Raw genomic sequence first — 19,887 nt, 5'->3', positions numbered from 1 at the left:
GCCGTGGTTCCTGTTGATAGCTTGCTTTTTTTTACACTCATGCAAGACTCGGGAATGGGCATCGAGATGTGCGCCATTGACCTGTTTATGTATATTTTGGCGTTTGAAGGGTTTAGCAGATGACATAAAATACAATAGCTTCTTTTACTATTATTTGCAATAATTCTCTTCTTTTGGGGTGAACACGCCGTCATATGAGCATGTAATGAAGGCGATTGCTGTCATCATAAACCTGGGTTTTCTCTTCATTAAATATATACATACCTCAGACATGCATTGTTCATCTACACATAGAATCGGACCTTACTAAATCTCCCACATAAAGAAGCGCCAATTGAGACCGCTTCGCAAAAAAATGCGAAGAAAAAGAGAGACACCTACTCCTGCCCCGGCGGCACCTCCTGGCTCGGCGCCTCCTCAACCGTAGCCCCCTTCTCCCCAACCTTGACAACCAAATCATAGCTCACCCTCAAATTCTCCGTGCCCCTCAGCGCCCTCACCATCATCGCCTCATTCTTCTCCTGCACGAGCCTCCGCAGGGCGCCCACGAGGAACCCGGCAACGACGTCGACCGACCACCGATCCGGGATGAGGGCCAGGACGTCGTCAATGTCGAACCACCCGCTGAAGCGATCGAGCAGGGCGCTCGTCTGCTCGACGCGGTCGCTGACGTCCTTGATGGCGAGGAATTCCCTCAGCACGACCTGGAAGAGGCGGCGCTGCTGCTCGACTTCCGGGATGCTGTCCCGCCGGCCCTGGATGGGGGAGTAGATGGTTGCGCCGCCGCGGAGGCAGTACGAGACGGCGGTGTCGTAGTCGCCGAGATCGTGGACAAGGAGACGCAGCGCGTCTTCGTGCTTGCGCTCTCGCCCGGCGATGATGATGGTCTCGGGAACGAGCAAATCGCCCGACAGCTTGTCCATGCGCTCCCTTATCGCGGCAATGTCGTACTCGTGAGGGCCACCAAGGAGTTGCAGCAGCCGAAGCCGGCTTTGCCAGACCTCGTCGTCCGCGGGGGCATTCTCCGTCAGGAAGTGCCTGTACGTCGGCTTTGGGCTCTGCAGGGCCCTGTAGGCGGCATACGCGGCCTTGACGGTCTCCTGGCTCTCGGGCGATTTCAAGTCGTCAATGACAATCTCCAGATAGTACGAGATGAGCTCATTGACATAGGCTTCGTAGCCTTTGTCAAACACCAGGTGTTCCAGGTAGTACTTGACCGCACCCGGAGCCTCGGCACGCAGCAGCTCTACCGCTCTGGTGGGCTCAAACTTGGGCGACTTGCCCTTGTCGTCGGCAAACACCTGCACACCGAGCTTCGGGTTCCTGTTGGCCAGCCATAGACCGTATTCTTGGACAAGCGCTTGGTTGCTGAGTTTGCTGAGATACTCCCGTACCCTCTGCTCACCGTCCATCAGCTCTTGAGCGTCGTCTTCCTCTCCTTCGAGGACGCGCTTCCAAGTCGCCAACACATCAGCAGACATCTTGCGGCTTTGGTATAGTCTGCTCAAAGCAAAGAACCTGTGGTACGACTCCAGGAGAGAAACAGCCCGGTCGAAGCAATCCATGCCGCCGTCTACCAGAGCACCTAGCTCGGCCCTGACAGCACCTCCCTTTCCCAAGCCCTTGGGTGAATGCCTATCGAGCTCCAGCAGGACAAGCAGCAATGCCGCATCAACGGTTCGGAAGACTTCAGCTTCGACTGACACACTTCCAAAGCCCTTCATCTTCCTCCAAGCCTGCAGGTAGCGCCGGAGGAAATGCAGAGTCTTGATTCGAAGACCCCTTATGCCTCCTTGAGACAGTTCTTGGAATGCGGGACTCGCCAAAAAAGCCTCTGGTGACTCTTTTACGCCGCCAAAGACCCAAATGCCTCTACGGCCCTCAATGATTTCATTTCGGACTCCGGGGATAAGAGATAGGACAACACGCGGGTCGAGTTTGCTTTCCACAAGGACCTCTTGTAACGCAGTCAGCTCCTCATCCGATACGTCTCTGTCCGAGGAAGAGAGCAGCAGATTGATCAACAGGATAACTCCAGCCTTTTGCTGTACGTAGCCAAATGTAGTAAACTCGAGTTCTGTCTTTGGCTCACGGTCGCGAATGCTCGACAGAACCATGATGATTGCACGCTTATCGATCTCCTTCCCATCGCTCTGCTGTGGCAAACGGGCAGCCTCCAGCCGCTTGTCGAGCTGAACAATCAAGGGGTTCCGGACGGCCCACCATATGCGATTGCCACGCCATACAGCGATACGTGTCCGGGATTTTGAAAGCCGACGGGCAAATTCTTCTCCCTCCACGGTCCGTGCCGCCTCCCACCCTTCTGGAAGCGACTCTCCATCCTGTGAGTCGGCGTCTCGTTCAAAAAGCTCTCGCTCCTTCGCCAGCCGCTCTATTGAGAGGGCAGTTCGAGAATCCGAGGACTTGAGCGTGGATGTCGTCGGGACAGATTCAGTCGGACTCGGAAATGGTGTGTATCTCTTGAGGCTCAGTTTGTCAACAATGTCTTCGGATTGAGTCTCGTGCCTGCTTGCAACGGTACGGATCCCGTATTTCCCTTCAAGGTCTGCATCACTGGCTTCTAGCCACTGTTTTTGGGGGTGTGCTTCACTACCGGCACTCCAGCTTTGGATTTCCACTCCACTATGAGGGGTGCCGTTGATGTCCTTTGTCATGGAGGCAAATACGAATCCGTCCTCATCTTCAATCTTGGCAGTGTCGTCTGATGAGCAGCTGTCAATTACGACTTGCTCAGGGTATATATCGAACGTGATTGTTGGTCGTGTAGGGTCACCGTCTAGGTTGATGAACATGCCAACGCCGGGATCCGAGGGAGTGGTGCCCATAACCAGAAGGAACTCTTCAGGCGTCGGTGAGGTAATGTGTGGCTTCAGTAGAGCGGTTGCAGGCCGTGGTGCTGGACTAGAGGATGGAGGGGGTGCCGGTAAGGGTTTATCAGCAGGCGGCGGAGTCGAACTGTGCTCAGGGGGTTGAGGGCTCGATGGCTGTCCTGGAGGGGAGAGCGTTTGTGAGGCAGGGAGTCGCGGGCTGGTGCCTTGCGCGTCGGGCTTCAGTGAATCCGTGGCTGTAGTAGCGGTCCCCAAGCTGGCACTTCGGCTATGAGTCTGCGAGCTGTTCGACGGCCGAGTCTGGTTCGAAGAAGCACTTCGTCCAACATTTGCGTCCTTGGCAATGTTCAGCACATGTCCGAACTCGGCAGAGGCAGGGATCTCATCCAATGATGAAATGTTCATGAGAGGAATCTTTAGTTGTCGATTGACATCGATAAGGGCGTACGTCTTCGAATCGGCCACGCATGCTATGGAGTCTCGCCGTACAGAAAGAGTGGTGCCGGCAAACTCGATGTTCTGGAAGACGTGAGTGCAAGCTCAGCAGTGTGGATGACGCGGGAACTGTATCATACCTTGACAGCGCGCACATCTTCATCGATTCTCACAACCTGTATTCGCCTATTGAGAGAAAGGAGAACTGTCACCGTCTCGCCCGTGTTCGCAACAACGTCACCCTGCCCCTCCTCGTTCAAGTCGACGCCGCCGATCCAGTTACAGTTCTTGACCTGCTTCGACCCAAACACCGGGCTCAGCTCCGGCAGAGAGTAGAAGGTGACTGTTCCATTGCATAATATGCACGCCTTGCCAACACGAGGCAATAGCAGGATTTGCTGGACGCCGGACCGTGAGGTGGTGTTCTCGGCAAAGGAGGGCGAAAGTCTCGAGGCTGGGATAAAAACTGGCCGGCCGGACCTGTCGGATGGATCTGGGGGAATGCTGACGAAGTGTAGAAGCTCGGCGGCGGAAGTGCCAACGTAAAGATTGCCATCTGCACCGTAGTTTAGCAATATGTCACTACACACAAGCTGTCGCAGCAGTTGAGAACAAAGGACATGGCGCACGAACCGAAATACTCGACGCAGTTAATCTTGATGCCGTCCTGAGAGCCGTCGGCCGACAGCGGCACTGAATCTACCCACTGCTGCAGCACATAGGGCCCGTCTTGCGGATCCGCGGCGATGCTCGGCGAGGCCATGGATGACGATGATGCCCCTCCACCCGAGCCATTGGATGTCATGACAGTCTATCTGTTGCTGGTGGTGTCATCTGAACACCGGAATCATGATGTCCGGCGGAGAGACGCCCCTGCGTGGAGGATCCGGCGAGAGCAGCGTGAGGGGGAGAGGAAAGGAAGCGACAGAGGCCTTGACGAACTGAGGTCTCAACTGTTGGTTGGTGGTGACGAATGCGCCAGCCTTTCGTTTGAGCTCTGAGAGCTGCCGAGCTATTACTGAGTGCGGGCGAGGCTGAGGTGGGGCGCCGATAGCCTGCCAGGGCGAGCCTTTAGCAGTCGGCGGTGCGCCGTTTGCGCTGTCATTACGGGGCATCAGCGCCTGGAAGCTGGCGCAAGGCTCCGCTAGATTCGATCGGTGCAACCTTGACTCTGGCTACGTCAAATCGTTCCACAACGACGCGCAATCTTCAGCAGCCATTGGAGCGCCAGCCCTCGATCCTCGGATAGCACAGCTGGATACCTCAATGCTTGGACGACCGATCGGAACCTCGCTCCGGTAGCTGTGCAGAGACAAACGAAACGGACGACAGCTCAAGCACCATGTCCAACGACGCAGAAGGGGCTGCCGCGGTGACGGCTGTGGCGCAGAGCAGCCGCCCTGATGCTGATGCCGGGGGAAACAAGTTCTCGCATGCCATCTCGGCGTGGAGGAGTACGTGAAGCATACTGGGAGCAGCAGTTCAACTGTCTGTATTGTCTGACCGTGGTGCGCAGATGTCGACCTGACGAACCTCATCTCCAACCTCGACAACACGGCATCGGAAATCGTCACGTATCAGCGGGACTCGACGGTGCAGCGCAAGGAGTTGGCACAAAAGACGAAGGACTTTCGGAAGTTGGACGATGCGACAAAGTTGACAGAGATCAAGGGGCTTCTCAAAGGTGCGATTGCACGATGCCGACAAAGTCCGGATTCTGCGGAAGAATGACAGAACGCTGACGCGATGGGACTGCAGCATACCAGACCTTCATCGACCTCCTCACGAACCACTCAAAATCGGTCAACTCGGCGTTCCTCAAGGCCTACAGCTCGCTGTCGGAGGCTCCCGATCCGTACCCTTTACTAGAAGCCTCGGTTGATTCGATGCTGGTGTCCGAAGATACGCTACCGAAAGTCACGGAAGAGAACCAACACTTGCAAAAGAGCGTTTCGAAGCTCACGGCGCAGCTCGAAGAATCAGAGGTCCGACTCCAGAGCGAGCGCGCTGCGCGAAAGGAACTCGAAGACCAATTGGAGAGCAAGGTCAAGGAAGTGGAGGCGTCCTGGACTGCCGTCCTGGACGAGAAGAAGGACAACTGGGAGGCCAAGGAAAAGACGCTCGAAGACAAGATTGCGAACCAAGAGCGCCTGCTGAGCGAAGTAAAGGCCAACTACGAAGTCAACCAACGGCTAGGGAAGGCCAGCGGCGACGATCAAGATGGCCAGCGGACCCAGGCCTTGAACGCAGAGCTGGAGATGCTCCACGTGGATTTGGAGAGGACGAGCTCTCGGCTGGCCGAGGTTGAAGCACGGAATGAGCAGATGAGACTCGAGCTGGCTCAGGCCAAGTCGTCGCAACAGACCCAGTCAACATCCCTGGAGGACGACCCTGGATACATGCGCATGCGCTCGGAGAATTCTTCCCTGGTCCGGAAGCTGGAAGCGGCCAGAGTGGAAAAGGAAGGATATAAGCGCGAGCTCGACAGCAAGTTACGGTCCGTCGAGCGGGAGGTGGCTTTGCTGAGGGAGGAAAAGGAGGCTCTCAAGGCAAAGGTTGACAGGTGGGCCGATTACGAGGAAGTAAAACAGGAGCTCGAGGTGCTCAAGAGCATCGAGTTCTCAACGGGTGACGACGACGAGGCAGCGCAAGAGATTGAGGGTGTTGCCAGCAAGGGGGACACATTGGAGAAGCTGTTACTGGCACGAAACAAGAAGCTCAATGACGAGCTGACGATTCTTCGCGTTTCACATCAAGACCTGCAGCGCAGGCTGGAAGACATTCAAGAGGAGCTTTCGAGGACCAATGCGGAGCTGGAGAAGGCCCAGAACCTGAACGAGAAGCTGGAGAGCGACTTGGAGAGCCTCCAAGCCGAAGGGGCGAATGCTTTCCCGTCCGGTGCGTCCGTTGCTGGCACCTACATCACCCGGGCGCAGGGGCGCAAGGGGAGAATCTCACCCACATCATCCATCATCAGTGGAATAGATCCTCGGACGACGCCGGGAGAGCGCGAGCCCATGGGAGGAGGCTCAGGCATCCTCCCTATGGTGACGGCGCAGAGAGACCGCTTCAGGAAGCGGAATGCCCAGCTGGAGCAGGAGCTTTCAGAAAGTCACCGTGTGGTGCAGCAGCTGCGACAGGAAGTGGCCGCTCTGCAAAAGGACAACCTGAACCTCTACGAAAAGACGAGGTACGTGTCGACGTACAGCCGAGGGGGGGCCACGACGTCGTCGTCATCGGCCTACGCAACGAACCCCAACCCATCTACAGTCACAATTGGCGGGTCGGGGAACCCCGGCATGGAGCTGGATCGGTACAGAAAGGCGTACGAGTCCAACATCTCGCCCTTTGCGGCGTTCCGCGGCCGAGAGTCTGCCAGAGCGTACCGGCGCATGAGTCTCCCTGAGAGGGTGGTGTACTCGATCACGCGCATGGTTCTGGCATCGCGCACAAGCAGAAACCTGTTTGCCGCGTACTGCGTGGCACTCCACGTCCTCGTCTTCTTCTCGCTGTATTGGCTGGGGACGTCAGACCTCGAGAGCCACGCGAGCAATTTCGGGTCCTCGGCAGCTGCGGCTGCGGCGGGGGCTGCCTCTGGTGGAGGGGGAATAGGTGGAGGAGCGGCAGGCGGAGGAGGTCATGGCGAATGGCGGGAGGATGGTTTTGATGGGTGACGAGTGATGATTATCTGATGATGGTTGGGAGTGAAAGGGCTGATAGGAGGAGATGCTTCTGTTGATTTGGACATGACCATGTCACATGTATTATACACGCGGAGCCCTGATTCTTCTGTATGCTCGTTGGGGTAGCGCTTCTGGGGCAATGGCTGTATTGCCACGGTGGAATAGAGATGTATATGTTCGCTACTTGATCACTCATTGTATCTCATGTCCGCTACCAGTTCCCAAATCGATGCCTCAGTACGGAACCCATAGGCTGCTTTGAATGGCCATTTTGAAAGAGGTGCAAAGCGAGCGTAGTCGGGTGGAGGAGAACCGGCTATCGAGGCATGCGGTTCTACGAATAAATTGTTTAGACGCCGGCCACTGAGCGCGACCCAAAGAGGAGACGCTGGAGAGATTACGCAGTCAATATATCTCTAGACGCGTCACTTATCTTGAGTCTAGGCAATCTATCAACTGGACACGACGTTTTGCTTCTAGATGCTACGAGGTATCTAAGTAACACTCAAGGGTCTTTGGCCCATTCTTTCTCCTGCACAACATAGCGTCATGAATCCAGGCACAAAGCAAAACCAACGTCAATGGTAATACCACCCAACCTACCAACTGATGGATACAAACTTACTTACATACATACAAGTAGTATGTATATCTGATGGGTGTGGGTTGCAACAAGAGAGATCGGGAAGAGGCGAGAGGGCAGAATGATTGGCCTGCAGCAGCGAGATCTCCGATTTCTATTTCTGTAACCACGTAGCCCCCCGGTCTCATTGGTAGCGCGGACAAGGGAACGTACAATAGAATCCGAAAAAAAAAAAAAATGGTTCGATTTTTGCTTTTCTATTTTCTATTTTCTGTGTGTAACCGCCACTTGGAGAGATCCGGCGAGCCGCGAGGGGAGATTTGTGTGGTGTGGTGGAGGATTTGGTTTTCTTTGCGGGGAGGGAATTGGGTTTTGGGTGGCTTGTCTTGGGGAAGAGATGATGATGAAAGAAGAGGTTCAGTCTGGTTCTTTGTGTGCAAGGGAGGCAATTCATGTGAGTACAATGAGTATATGAACCCTTGCCTCGGCACTTTGAATGGCATCATGTGTTGTCCATTCTCTTGTCTGAAACTCTGCATGTTATCATATGCTCTCTACTGAGACTCGCCCCTCCCAAGCAAACACCGCCAAGCATATACAACAACCACATTCTCTACATTCCCACATCTCAGTTCTGCATCCTCCATCTCATCTCAACCAAAAGGTTGCCCATCTCTACTGCAAACCCGCTCTTCTACATGTAATCTTCGACCAGCCCAGGGCGCTTAACCCACTGCAACCTCAACCTCCCACCAATCACCATCCCAGCCCGACCCTCAAACCCCTGTCATGCGCGCCTCACCCGTCGACATGTCTCGGCCAATCAACCTCTTCGGCGGCAAAGATACTCAGTAGAACTCCAAGCCAAGGGACGAACTTCTTTGGTCCTTTTTCCCGCCTTGGCCTGCTCGTCCTCTGTAGCCGTTTCCACGCTGTAATTCGTCGGTCCTCGGCTACTTTGGGTGGTATTATTGCTTTTTTTCCCCTACCTACAAAGCCACTACCCTTTTTTCATTTTTTTTATTTAGAAGCAATTAAATTACGTGCATTACAATAATTCTTTGGCGCCGGATCGGATGGCGGCAAGATGCCCGCCCAGCTTCAGTTCCCCCATCACGAGTGGCTAGCAAACAGAACGAAATGCCATGAATGATGCTAGACAAACCAAGATGGACAGGGGACGCATGATCTAGTACGGTAGTAGCAAGAGGGAAACAAGTTCGCTCGCGAGTGAGACATGGGGTTTACCTTGTTGCGTATGTTGGTTTATAAAAAGAGGTTGGGTGGCCGCTTTGTTTCTGGGGGATTTTTTTTTTCTCTTGCCCTGGTAGAATCACCACCTTTTGCTCGAACGTCTCTTGCAGTATCATTTCCTTTTCGTCTTTTTCCTTTTTCTCTTTTCTCCTTTCCTTTTTTCCCTTTGTGGTTTCCTTTCCTTGGGTCCAGGCTATCATCTATTACCACGTTTCATATCTTACGTCTTTGGTCAACAACAGAAAATCATCACTACTCACTATCGTCGGCTGGTCCTTGGTTACAATCACGATCTCATCATCACCATCCACCAATCTGGTTATTGGACTCGAAAACAGAAATAAAAAAAAGTCATCCAAGAACAAAACACCCATCATCTATATTCCTACATACACAATGCGTCCCTCAACTATCCTGGTCTCGTCGCTCGCCGTCTTCGGAGCTCGTGCCGCTCCGGCCCAGCCCAAGATTGACCTCGACAACATCAGGAATCCCGCCTCGGCGATCAACTCTCTCACCGAGTACTTCAATCTCGTTGCCTCAAAGACCGAAATCTCCAAAGTGCAGCCGACGGCGCAGCTGTGCGACATTTCCAAGGCTCAGATGCCCGGAGGTACGTCCCCGTATTCGAAGTCATCTCGACCTTGAACCCTCCTCACGGCCAAAAAGTCAACAACAAGACAGTCACTTACAAGAGAATTCACAGTCGATGGGCTTCTCCCCCCTCCGTCTGCAAACCTGACCGTCAAGCACGTCGCCGTCGGCCGCGGCACGCAAAACTACACCTGCGACGCCAGCAAGCCCGACGCTCCGCCCGTCGCCACCGGCGCCATGGCCACGCTCTTCAACGTCAGCTACGTCGCCTGCGTCTCCCAGGACCTGCTCCAAAAGGTGCCCAACATGGCCGTCAACTTCAACTTCGACGCCGCCGCCGCCGGCCCCCTCGGCCCCATGACCCTGGACGTGTCCGGCCACCACTTCTTCCTCGACAGCACGACGCCCTTCTTCAACCTGGACACGCCCGCCCTCAACATCGGCACCGTTCCCTGCGCGAAGAACAGCAGCATTGCTGCGCCGTCCAGCTCCGCTCCCGGTCCTGGTGGCGAGGCTGCTGTACCGTGGTTGAAGCTGACGGCCAAGAATGGCACCACGGGCAGCATCAAGGAGGTGTACAGGATCAACACGGCTGGAGGTAGCGCGCCGGCTACGTGCCAGGGCCAGGCTGCCAACTTCCAAGTGCAGTATTCCGCAGTGTAAGTTTCCCATCTTGTTTATGACGCTTGGTTTCGTTGCGGTGCTGACATTTTGCCTTAGGTACTGGTTCTGGGGAAGCAACTGAGTAAGAAGCAGTGACGGTTGATAATGGACATGATGGGTAGAGTGCGGCTATCTCTTGTATTTTTCTTGGTTGGTCAGGTTGAAGTTGTTTGTATATCCTAGTTGTACCTTATGTCTTGCCCTGGCCTCGAGCATCAGCCTGGACATATTTCATTAATGATCTGGGGGGGTCGGTTAGCGTTTTGTTATTTACAGAAAATGGATTGTGAGTGGTACCCATCTATATATTGTACGAAGTTGCTAGACAATCGAGATGAACCTTTTTGGAACCAAAGTCGATGGACAGTGAGTCCTGGATACAGTTCCTGTGCGAAAGGATTCCGGTGTGCTACCCACTGCAGAAAGGTCCATGGGTAAGATCGAGATCTGGCCGTGGTACGGGTGGACGTTGCGCATGACGGGATACAGAGTCGCGCCAGCCGTTGGAAGTGGCAAAGCCACTCTGATCGTTACCTTGAATGACGAGTCCTGGGAAGAGAAGATATTGATTCCATGGCCAAGTGTTGTCAAAAGTCAGCTGGTGAGCTTGGCTGGTTGCTGATGCCCCTTCCCAGCTGGTTTCTGATCAACTCGGGTGCATCTAAGCAGCACATAACGTCGGCAAGTCTGTGACTGTGCGTTATGTTTGCTTGAGCTCCGTATTCAGTTTCTGTAGGGCAATAGTAAAAATAAACGAGGCTGGTAGAGCAAGAGGCTGAGAGTATGGAGTGTGGACATGAGCGGAAATCCTTTCGTCCTAATCGCACATGTCTGCAATCTTCATTCATGGCAATGTCCAACGTGAAAACGGGCACCAAATTCAACTTGAAAGCACGGAGACAGCATCGAGATTAGGTTGATTCTAAGCCAAGCGAGACGTTAGTCATAAAGTATCTATACCTGCTTGCCGGCGAATCGCAGCCGATTGCAAAGTACTCTTACATATCCGTCAACATGCAGTTAACGCTCGGCACCGGCCCTTGACCCGCGGCCGCTAGCAGAACCGCTAAGTCGCTGCTCTAGCTGATCCGAGCAGCCTCCAGGGCATGGACCCTCTGTATCCCCGCCGCCTCCGCGCTGTGGTGACTCCCCGGAGGATCGCTAGTGCCGGGTCCGTGCAAGGAACGTGGACGTAAGGTACGGGCAGTCTTAGTCGATGCACAGGGAGGGGACAGTCATCCAGGGAACACGATATCGTCATATCAGAGCCTGTGATGTGTGGCCTCCTGCTTTGAAATCCCCAAATGGAGTCGCCGAGCTGATTTGGTGGCGGGTGGTCAGCTATCCTTGGCGGAATGGGACACATGAAGCCGATGTGATGGACGTTGCCAGGTTGGAAGTGGCTTCGACTTTGGCAACGGAATGGATGTGGCCACATTCAACCACACTGGATCACGACTTTGGGATGTACATCTCCTGCCCTCACTCCTTGATGCGTCTTCCATCAACCAATTGAACCATCAAGGTGACACACCCATGGCCTTCACCAGCCACTGTCTCTCCTCTCTAGGCGTCCATCGCATGTCCAGCGGAAGCCGCCAGGTGAGGTCCAAGAACTTTGGACATCTCCAAGCTCAGTCCGCTGCAAAATCTTCAAGCTTGTCTCAGAATCGCACGGCAGATAATACCGTGTCTCACAAAACCGGATATTACTACTGCCGCCAGTAGCAGTACCTACACTCTCAGGCAGCCGGCCAGGGGGCTATGGGTATTTGTACAGGAGCTGCTTCTGATATGGACTGATATTACTAAAGTCAATCCGAGATGAAAAATCCATCACAGCTGACCGTGAAAGCATTCCAAGGGAGAGGCGATCCCGGCTGATGTATGGAGTACATACTTCACCTTCCTACCGACCAGTGCCACGATTCTCCTCGCATCAACACCTTCCATCCTTCCTCTCCAGCCTCTTCCCAATGCCTCCTCCATTATCGTGATCGGTCCCAGCTGCCAGCAGAGAGATGCCCTTCATCGGCTCGGCCCTGTCCATCGACAGGCTGCTGGGGCTGCACCTGTTCGACAGCCTCAGCGGCCTCAGCGTGGCTGGCCAGAGCCCAGGCCACAAACTCCCGCCAGCCACAGCGTCTGTTAGTGCTGTTAGTGCGCGGCGCACCGCTACAAGTCGCCCCGCCACGGCAGCTGCCTTGCGATCAACCTCTCGCAACCTCAATCCCTCCTCTGCCTCTTCCTCCGCATCGTCTTCCCGCACCGCCAGCGCCAATTCATCCTTGCTCGCATTGTCATCAGCCTTCGCCCTGCTCGGCATCGGCTCTCCCAGTCCTGAAGCGTCGCCGCCCCCCTCCGAAGCTGCGTCTCGCCCGCCGTGTCCCATCGCATCGTGGCCAATGGCTCAGCTACCGGTCGAGATCTTCGAGCTCATCACTCGCTATCTGACCCGGGCCGAGATCCAGACGCTTCGCCTCGTGTGCAGGGAGTTTGAGGCCAAGGTCTCTGCCCAGTACTTCCGCAATGTCGTCGTGCCCTTCCGCTCGGAGCTCTACACCAGCCTCGACCGCGACGAGAACACCGTCATCGCGTCGCGCCTCTTCTCCAATGGCATGCGCATCTTTGAGTCCTTTGGCCCTCACATCCTTCGCTTCGCTCTGTCACTCGAGCTGGACGAGTTCACGCTGGCCTATCCACCTGTCAAGCCCGCTCAGGAGGCCGTGCCCGCCTTCTGGGGCGTCTATCGATGGCCCCACGCAACCTACCATCGCTATAGGGACCTGGAGGGCCTCGAGCAGACCGCCGATGAAACCGACAGCATGAAGAAGGCCCTGCGTTGCCTAACCAAGGTGACGAACCTGGGGCTCTGCTGCGATGCTGGACTGGGCTTCCTTGTCGGCCCTGATCAGGCCGTGCGAAAGATCAACAACCCCGATCCTGTTTTCAATACAAGCTACTTCCGCCAGGAGGGTCGCTCCGACAGGGCCGATGCCGTTACTGTATCTGACTTCAATGGCATGCCGCGAGATCTCACCACTGCCACCACTCAGCATGACAACTTCAAGCGCCGAATTCTCGAGAAGATGATTGCTGACGCCGGATTCGCTGGCTTCTATATCCACGAAGCCATTGACCTGCTGCTCGAGACCGAGGGCGTGACGCTTTCCACCATCGATTTCGATGAGCGAGAAGTCCTCGTCGAGGAGCAGCAGCTGCCGCCGCCGCCAACTGCGCATGATAGACGGACCAGCCGTAGGCGGTGGCTCAACCAGCTGCAGGTGGCACCGCAACAACAGGCTGCGCAACCGCAGGTGCCGGATATGCAGGGCCAGGGCCAGGATGAACTCGGCCAACCGCACCAGCCCTTCACGTTGGGTGTAGAACCAAATCCGTTTATCTTTCACGACCCTCTTGACCCTCCACCAGCCCCGACCCCGGCTCCGGCTGCTGTCATGGTTCAGTCTTCGCCTCATCGCCAGCGCCGGGCTGAGAACCAGTCCGCACGGGACTCCGCGCCAGATCCCAATAGTCGACAGCCTCTTATCCCAACCAACCTCACGCGAGCACAGAAGGAGCTGCTTCTCGAGCTGGAGTGGGCCCACCGTGCCATGATCCAGTCCTATGTGATCAGCATCATCGACAACGCTCAAGACGGCTGCTTCAGCAACCTGACCAACATCACCATTGCCAAGATTCCGAGTGCTCACGTCCACATCCTGTGCCGCAAGGAACTCTGGGAGAATATTCCCGGAGTCAAGAGCGTCTCTCTGGCCGTCATTGCTGACTGGAGAAGGATTTCCAAGACCTCCCCTGGTGTTGTCGCCGACACGCACGTGTCTCCCCTCGATGCCGTGAGCAAGGTCTACAACCTTCTCAACCATTACATCGGACAGCAGCAAAACATCGAGACGCTTCACTTCGAGTGGATTTGCGGCGGCGAGTTTGCCAGGGGCCCGTATCAACGCAATCAATACATCTTGCCGGCCCCTTTCGTTGATTCTCCAGACCTGATGAGTTCTGTTGACGGCGCCAAAGACCCCGACAGGCTCTTGGACCTGCCCTATATCAAGGAATTCTCTCTGAAGAACTGCTGGGTTTCGCCGCATGTTCTTACGCAGACCATCCGCAACATGGCGCTGCATTCCCTTGAGCAGCTGGAGTTCGAGTCCGTCTCCCTCTCTGGGCCGCCCGTCTTCGCCCCTCAACCAGTCAACGTCGCCCAGGCTGCCGAGGACGTCGGCCTCCCGCTCCCGCCAATCTTTCCTGGCGGCGTGGCTCCCATGATTGCGGGTCCTGTGGGGGAACCGGCTGCTGCCATGTTCGCCCAGCCGGCTCCAGCGGCTCCGCCGCCATCCGATGAGCAGCAGAGCGATGGGCTTGTGTTGCCGGAGCCGTTCTCCTGGGCCGGCTTCTGCGAGCATTTTAGCCCCGGCATCAAGATGCGCATGCTTCCCCGATTCCGCGAAACGGCCGTATCGATGGTCGATGGAACCGTCAAGCCCGAGGACCTCACCTTGCCCCTGGAAAAGGACCTTGCCCCTTTCCTACCGAATGCCGACCAGCTCGCTGCGGACGAGACCCAGTACAATCTGAGCTCCATCACCTTCAAATCCTGTGGCTACGTCTTCCTTGACGTGCGCAATCTTGACTTTAGGGCACTTCTGCCTCCTGAGGGCCAGGCTGCTCACGCTTTTGTCAACAGCCTTCGGCACGACATCTTCCACTCTATGCAATACTGCAAGGATAAGCTCCTCGGCCGTATTCTGCCATATATTCTGCCTTCTGAATGGAAAACGCTCGAGAACGTTTTCTTGATGGAGCGGGGCTGGGCCAACCTGTACAGCACGCGGGTGTGCGATGATGCCGTTGCTGACGGATTCGAATATCCTGGCACGGGCCGCTTTTCTGGAACCTTGGAAAAACTCGATGATGCTCAAGGCATTGAGATGCTTGGATGAAGTTCCAATTCCTTGTTGTCTTGTTTATGTTCGACGATTTTGTCTTCTTACCCATTGATACGCCTTTAATGAATTGGCGAATTCCAGATGGATATGACGTCTTGGAAAGGAGACGAGGATAAGGCTCTACACGCTGTCCCCTTTGCTGTCCTTTGCTTGCAGTGTCCATTGGCCCTCTTTCTTTTGCACTTTGCCACTGGGCAGATCTGGTTTGCCATTTTTCTTTTCGATTTCCTACACTTCTGATTGGCAAAGCACACGTTCCGGGCTACCTGACTGGCCTTTGACACAGATTATGTTGCATAAGGTTATTGCACGAGCAAACGAACGTTTAAGGGAAAGATACCCTCGAGACCAGAAATGCTGGATCCATGCACATGGAGGGATTTTCCGATCTTTCGATGTTGATTTCATTGTGCTCTGCGCTATGAAATGACTGGCATATACCCTCTCCGATGGACAACGATGATAGGGTGCATTTGGCGCCCTTTCTTTTCCCTACCAACTCTCCTCTTTAGACGAGACAATATGTGGCCCTCGGCAGTGACGCGATGATTTCACCGTCACCGTGATGTGCTTTGTTCACGAGTTGAGACCCAACTATGGCGGATATACCCCCTACCCCCCTTTTACCGTTGTTTATGTGTTGGATGAGAAAGGATGATTACCGGTAAGAACATGGGAATGGAATTTGGCCTTATAGACGAAGGATATTGCGTTTTTTTTTTTTCTCTGGCTCTAAGAAATGAGCCAGGGACGAAAGAGTTGTCATTGGACAGTGGCTCGCAGTGAGCTTTCTGACGAGACTGCATTGAGCCTCCAATGACGGCTTGCGACTCGGAAGGACTTGGAAAGGACTGTTGATGATGAGCAACAGGGATCAAGTCTTCATGTGTAAGGGGACTGAACTGAATGTTTGTATAAGCCTTTGTTTGAGGAACGGATTTAGATGGTGCTGACTGGGAGCATACGCTTGAGAACCTAATCTAGGGACGTCCAGACTTGGCTGCGTCCTTGATGTAGAGCAACCGCAAATTGTCCGTGTCGGATTTCACATGCCCAGATCAAAGACGTCATCATGCACAACTGATCTTCAGTGATGTTTATGCTTTTTCGTTTTTTTAAATTTCATTTCATTGGGTTTTATGCATTGCAAATTTTTGGAATTCCCTTTTAAAAAAAAGATTGCCATGCAACGGACACCCTCCATTCCCCGTAGCCTGCCATACACCAGGAGATGAAAAAGCCACGAAAAATATGTGATTCCCTTTTTGCCTGCCTTCTCATCAAACACACAAAAAAGAGGGAGGAAGAAAACAGGGAAACTGTTTTCTATTTATGCTCGCCCTTGTACTTCCACCCTCTTGTCCGTTTTCTTTTTCCTTTTTGTCAGGTACGCTCTTAAGCTCGGTTTCGCTTGAAGAGGTTCCAAGGAAGAAGAAACCGCTGCTGCTCTCCACTTCTCCCTCACGCACACACACGCCGTTTCAACGCTTGTTCGAATTTACGCGGCGGTGATGGCCTTGCGGGCGCGGACGGCGCGCTGGCGGGCGGTGAGGCGGAGCTGCTCGCGGCCGGCAACCTCCTCGGACTTCTGGACGACCTCGTCACCCTCGGTCAGGATGAGCTCGATGTGGCAGGGGTTGGACATGTAGGGGTTGATCTGCATAATAGTTCCATTAGCGACCAGAGAAACGAGCGAAGTAGGGAGAATTTCGAATCCAAGATTGAGCCCGCCGTTTCTTCTTCTCCACGTTCGTCTCGGATCGAAAAGAGAGAGCGGCTGGCTTGCTGGAGTCGAGGGAGGAGAAGGAGTATACGTACACGACCGTGGGCACGGTACGTCCGTCTTCGCTGCTTGGGGGCCTGGTTGACCTGGATGTGCTTGACGATGAGGGCACCGGTGTCGAGGCCCTTGGCATCGGCGTTGGCCTCAGCGTTCTTCAGGAGACCGAGGAGGAACTCGGCGGACTTGACGGGCCAGCGGGCGCGGGTGACGCCGAACTGCTTGCCTATTTGCAAGAAAAAGAGAATTCGTCAGCATGGCTTGTCTTCGCGACGCCCAGTTTACTTGCAAGCCTTGTTTGCTTTCGAGATATATCCAACACCGTCTCCCTTAGCTACAGAGTTCCCTCTGAGCCAAACAAAAGACAAGCATCTCCTCTCAACTCATGTCGTACCTTGGGCGGTGCGGCCAGTGCCACCGGCATATCGTCGCATGGGGACGGCCTCCTTGTGCTCCTTGACGTTCTCGAGGAACTGGACAGCTCGCTGCAGCTTCCAGCCGTTGATGGCCTGGGCGGTCTCGCGGGTGTTCTTGAAAGAAACTCGGAGGTAGGCACCGCGGGCGCGGGCCGATTTCGCGGGCTGAATCTCTTGGGCGGCGTATCGAACCTGTAGGTTTTCGCAGCAATCGGGCAGAAGTCAGTCATTTTGATTCTTCCTTTTCCCCCGTCACGACATGTGGCAGAACCACAGCCTCTCGTCCATCATGATGTTTCCCCAAGATTGACACCCAGATGATGCGACAATATGCTCCGACAGCAATCCAACCCTGGCCATTCAAAAGCTCCCTCCTCTTCCAGCATCTTCTTCAAAACATCAATCGGGCGAGGGAGCAAAAGGGGGCAGGCACTCACCATCTCGACGGCTTCTGTGGTGGTGACTGATTCGACGACGTGGGTTCGCGGGCTGGAGTTGAGAAATTCTGAACTTTTGCCCTAGAGCGCTGGGCGGACCTCAGTCTTCGCTTACCGCTTCGGGACTGTTAGGGTTTCTCTGCCCTGGTCCAATCAGGTGGCGCGCTCACTTACAGACTTGGAGGTCACTGCGGTCACTACCAGCAGAAAATGCAGAGATTCAGCGCAAAAATAACCACACTTGGGTGCAAATAATGTAGGCAAGCAAAATGAGTTTATCTTGAAGTATTCAATGCTTCAGAATTGATTTTACCATCTCGAACGTATATCTTGCATCTCCTATTTTGCAACGGATTTGAGGTTTCGCGCACACAAGTGATTTCATAAATCACATGATATGTAAGATGATTCAGCATGTTCCAATGCACGTGACGATTACTTCAGCAACCTTCTTTTTTTTTTTTTTTTTTTCCCTCCAAACTTGTCGGAACAATGTCGGTGCGTTGTGCTCCACCATTTCAGCGCCCTGGCCAATAATGCCCCGAAGGTGGACCCTGCGACTAAAGCTTCTTGCGAAAAGCTTCAAAAATTTCTTTCTCGCAGAAGTCCTCCCAGAAACAACGTGTTTGGCAGACCCGAACAAAGGCAACTTCAGCCTTTTGCGTCCATCCAGACACCCGCAGTCTCATAAACGCACGTTCTGCTCGATTCGGATTTCTGAACATAGCAGATCCCAGCTCTCACTCCTGTTTCTCAATCCCTAACGTCGACCAACTTTTTCATCCATCCCACTTTTCCAGATGGCTCCCTTCAACGCTCGAGGTGGTGGCCGTGGCGGCGGTGCCCGTGGAGGAGCTCCTCGCGGTGGTCGCGGAGGCTTCAGCGGCCGTGGTTCTTCCAACGGCGTTAGAGGTCGAGGTATGCTCATCGTCCAGAGGCGTTTGCGACTGTGAAGACTTGAGGGCTAACAGAATCAACCACAGGCGGCGGTGGTCGCGGTGGCCCTGGTGGTCGCGGTGGTCGCGGTGGCCCTGCTCGTGGTGGACGAGGCGGCCGTGGCGGTGGTCGCGGCGGTGCTGGCGGCATGAAGGGCGGTGCCAAGGTCGTCATTGTACGTTGAAACCCTCCCAGATTCTGATGACCTCTTCGACAGAGGCGCCGAAGACAGAACTTTGACTGACTTGAAGCGTTTCGCTTAACTAGGAGCCCCATCGTCACGCTGGCGTCTTTGTCGTCCGTGGTGGCAAGGAGGACGGCATTGCTACCCGCAACCTGACCCCCGGCGAGTCTGTCTACGGCGAGAAGCGCATCAGCGTGGACGAGGAGGTCAAGAACGAGGACGGCACCACCACCACCACCAAGGTCGAGTACCGACTTTGGAACCCCTTCCGAAGCAAGCTCTGCGCTGCCATCGCCGGTGGTGCGGATGACATCTACATTCGCCCTGGCTCCCGCGTGCTGTACCTCGGTGCTGCCTCTGGTACCTCCGTCTCTCACGTTGCCGACCTCGTTGGCCCGACTGGCTTCGTCTACGCCGTCGAGTTCTCCAACCGCTCTGGCCGAGATCTCATTGCCATGGCCGCCAAGCGCCCCAACGTTGTCCCCATTGTCGAGGATGCCCGTCAGCCCGTCCGCTACCGCATGGTCGTCCCCATGGTCGACGTCATCTTCGCCGACGTTGCCCAGCCTGACCAGGCCCGTATCGTTGCCATGAACGCCAACTGGTTCCTCAAGCAGGGCGGTGGTGTCCTGATCTCCATCAAGGCCAACTGTATCGACAGCACGGCCCCCGCCGCTGAGGTTTTCGCCAGCGAAGTCCAGAAGATGCGCGCGGAGTCGATCAAGCCTAAATACCAGCTCACCCTGGGTAAGAGGACCCGAGACCCTTTGACTTGTGAAATAGGCCCTCCACGGCCTTTGCTGTGAATCAAAAGCTACAGAAGCTGACATACCCGCGTTTAGAACCTTTCGAGCGTGATCACTGCCTTGTCGCAGGTATCTACATGCGCAACGAATAAGCCAACCGCTCTTTCGCCAAAAACCAACACCAGCTTGTTCATACATACATCGGCTTGTAGAAAAGCTCTCGTTGACGACTGAAAGAATTGTCCTGTCGAGACTAATGCCGCTTCCGCCGACTTTGTCAAAAAGCTCCCAGCTTTTGTGAAGTCTGCCAAAGCCTCACCATCTCGTCAAGACCGATTCTTTCTTTTCCTCAGATAG

The 19,887-nt window shown here is 54.7% G+C and overlaps 5 protein-coding genes across 5 annotated transcripts; 3 read left to right on the top strand and 2 right to left on the bottom strand.

Moving 5' to 3' along the window:
• Positions 1 to 377: 377 nt before the first annotated feature.
• On the bottom strand, positions 378 to 4,089 carry CCMA1212_008039 (Transforming growth factor-beta receptor-associated protein 1; the record flags this gene model as incomplete). The annotated part of the gene is made up of 3 exons (XM_073705194.1): positions 378 to 3,368; positions 3,425 to 3,840; positions 3,918 to 4,089. The coding sequence occupies 3 exons, from the start codon at positions 4,087 to 4,089 to the stop codon at positions 378 to 380; spliced, it is 3,579 nt and encodes a 1,192-aa protein (XP_073556367.1).
• Positions 4,090 to 9,200: 5,111 nt separating this feature from the next.
• Positions 9,201 to 10,143, top strand: CCMA1212_008037 (uncharacterized protein; the record flags this gene model as incomplete). Its single annotated transcript, XM_073705193.1, has 3 exons — positions 9,201 to 9,417; positions 9,511 to 10,057; positions 10,119 to 10,143. 3 exons carry the CDS (start codon positions 9,201 to 9,203, stop codon positions 10,141 to 10,143), a joined length of 789 nt encoding a protein of 262 aa, XP_073556365.1.
• Positions 10,144 to 12,082: 1,939 nt separating this feature from the next.
• Positions 12,083 to 15,025, top strand: CCMA1212_008036 (uncharacterized protein; the record flags this gene model as incomplete). The annotated part of the gene is made up of 1 exon (XM_073705192.1): positions 12,083 to 15,025. One exon carries the CDS (start codon positions 12,083 to 12,085, stop codon positions 15,023 to 15,025), a length of 2,943 nt encoding a protein of 980 aa, XP_073556366.1.
• Positions 15,026 to 16,529: 1,504 nt separating this feature from the next.
• CCMA1212_008035 (uncharacterized protein) lies at positions 16,530 to 17,716 on the bottom strand (the record flags this gene model as incomplete). Its single annotated transcript, XM_073705191.1, has 4 exons — positions 17,665 to 17,716; positions 17,206 to 17,419; positions 16,850 to 17,037; positions 16,530 to 16,688 (listed from the first exon to the last, which is right to left on the bottom strand). Exons 1-4 carry the CDS (start codon positions 17,665 to 17,667, stop codon positions 16,530 to 16,532), a joined length of 564 nt encoding a protein of 187 aa, XP_073556363.1. The 5' UTR covers positions 17,668 to 17,716.
• A 748-nt stretch (positions 17,717 to 18,464) lies between these two features.
• On the top strand, positions 18,465 to 19,682 carry CCMA1212_008034 (uncharacterized protein; the record flags this gene model as incomplete). The annotated part of the gene is made up of 4 exons (XM_073705190.1): positions 18,465 to 18,582; positions 18,636 to 18,775; positions 18,868 to 19,531; positions 19,627 to 19,682. The coding sequence occupies 4 exons, from the start codon at positions 18,465 to 18,467 to the stop codon at positions 19,680 to 19,682; spliced, it is 978 nt and encodes a 325-aa protein (XP_073556364.1).
• Positions 19,683 to 19,887: the final 205 nt, after the last annotated feature.

The sequence above is a fragment of the Trichoderma ghanense genome (genome assembly GCF_004382785.1).
Source record: "Trichoderma ghanense strain CCMA-1212 chromosome Unknown scaffold_11, whole genome shotgun sequence".
Lineage (NCBI taxonomy): Eukaryota > Fungi > Ascomycota > Sordariomycetes > Hypocreales > Hypocreaceae > Trichoderma > Trichoderma ghanense.
This window is presented reverse-complemented; position numbering and strand designations above follow the sequence as displayed.